We start from the raw sequence: 614 nt of genomic DNA on the forward strand, positions 1-614 counted from the left end.
GCGGGGGACTTGAAGTGTTTCTAAAGCGGAGGTTTAGGCGGCGGGCCTGGACGCATGCAGAGCAGCCTGCGGTGTATGTACACCTCAGCCCATGCCAGCCGCCTTCAGCAGCAGCAACAGCAGCAGCAGCAACAGCAGCAGCAGCAGCAGCAGCAGGGGACCTGGTAGTCTCTGCAGTTGGAGACAGAAGAGACCTCCAGAAAGCGCTGCAAGCCTGGCATCCACACCTGAGTAGAAAGGAGACAAAATTAAAAGTCAAAATAAATAAATAGCTAAATAAATAAATAAATAAATAAATAAAATTAAAAAACAGAGAAGAAATAAAATTAAACAAGACCTGGCAGCAGTTAAAAAAGAACAAAAGAAAAACAAAAAAAAGACAAAATGAAAAAGGAGACACTTCAGGTGTACGTACACCCCAGAAAGCCCACCTCCAAGTCGAAGCAAACAGCAGCAGCAAAAGCTGTCTCTCCAGCGCACAGTTGCACCACTCGGTAAGGCAGCTGCAGCGCCCTGCAGCAGCAGCAGCAGCAACAGCAGCAGCAGCAGTAGCAGCGGGAGAGCAGCCGCAGCAACAGTTGTAGTAGCAGCGGGAGAGCAGCAGCAGCAGCAGA

At 49.5% G+C, this 614-nt stretch overlaps 1 protein-coding gene across 1 annotated transcript in view; it reads right to left on the minus strand.

The window, feature by feature from the left end:
• ETH_00038590 (Seryl-trna synthetase, (Serine--trna ligase) (Serrs)) overlaps window positions 1-614 on the minus strand; it is a gene marked incomplete at both ends in the record, with an annotated part of 3,012 nt that overhangs the window by 969 nt on the left and 1,429 nt on the right. Inside the window, 2 exons of the mRNA XM_013374446.1 lie at window positions 162-227; window positions 432-513. Of these exons, the coding sequence (XP_013229900.1) occupies window positions 162-227; window positions 432-513 (148 nt within the window). The remainder of the gene's footprint in view (window positions 1-161; window positions 228-431; window positions 514-614) is intronic.

Source organism: Eimeria tenella, genomic scaffold (assembly GCF_000499545.2).
Source record: "Eimeria tenella Houghton genomic scaffold, Eth_scaff2044, whole genome shotgun sequence".
Taxonomy (NCBI): domain Eukaryota; phylum Apicomplexa; class Conoidasida; order Eucoccidiorida; family Eimeriidae; genus Eimeria; species Eimeria tenella.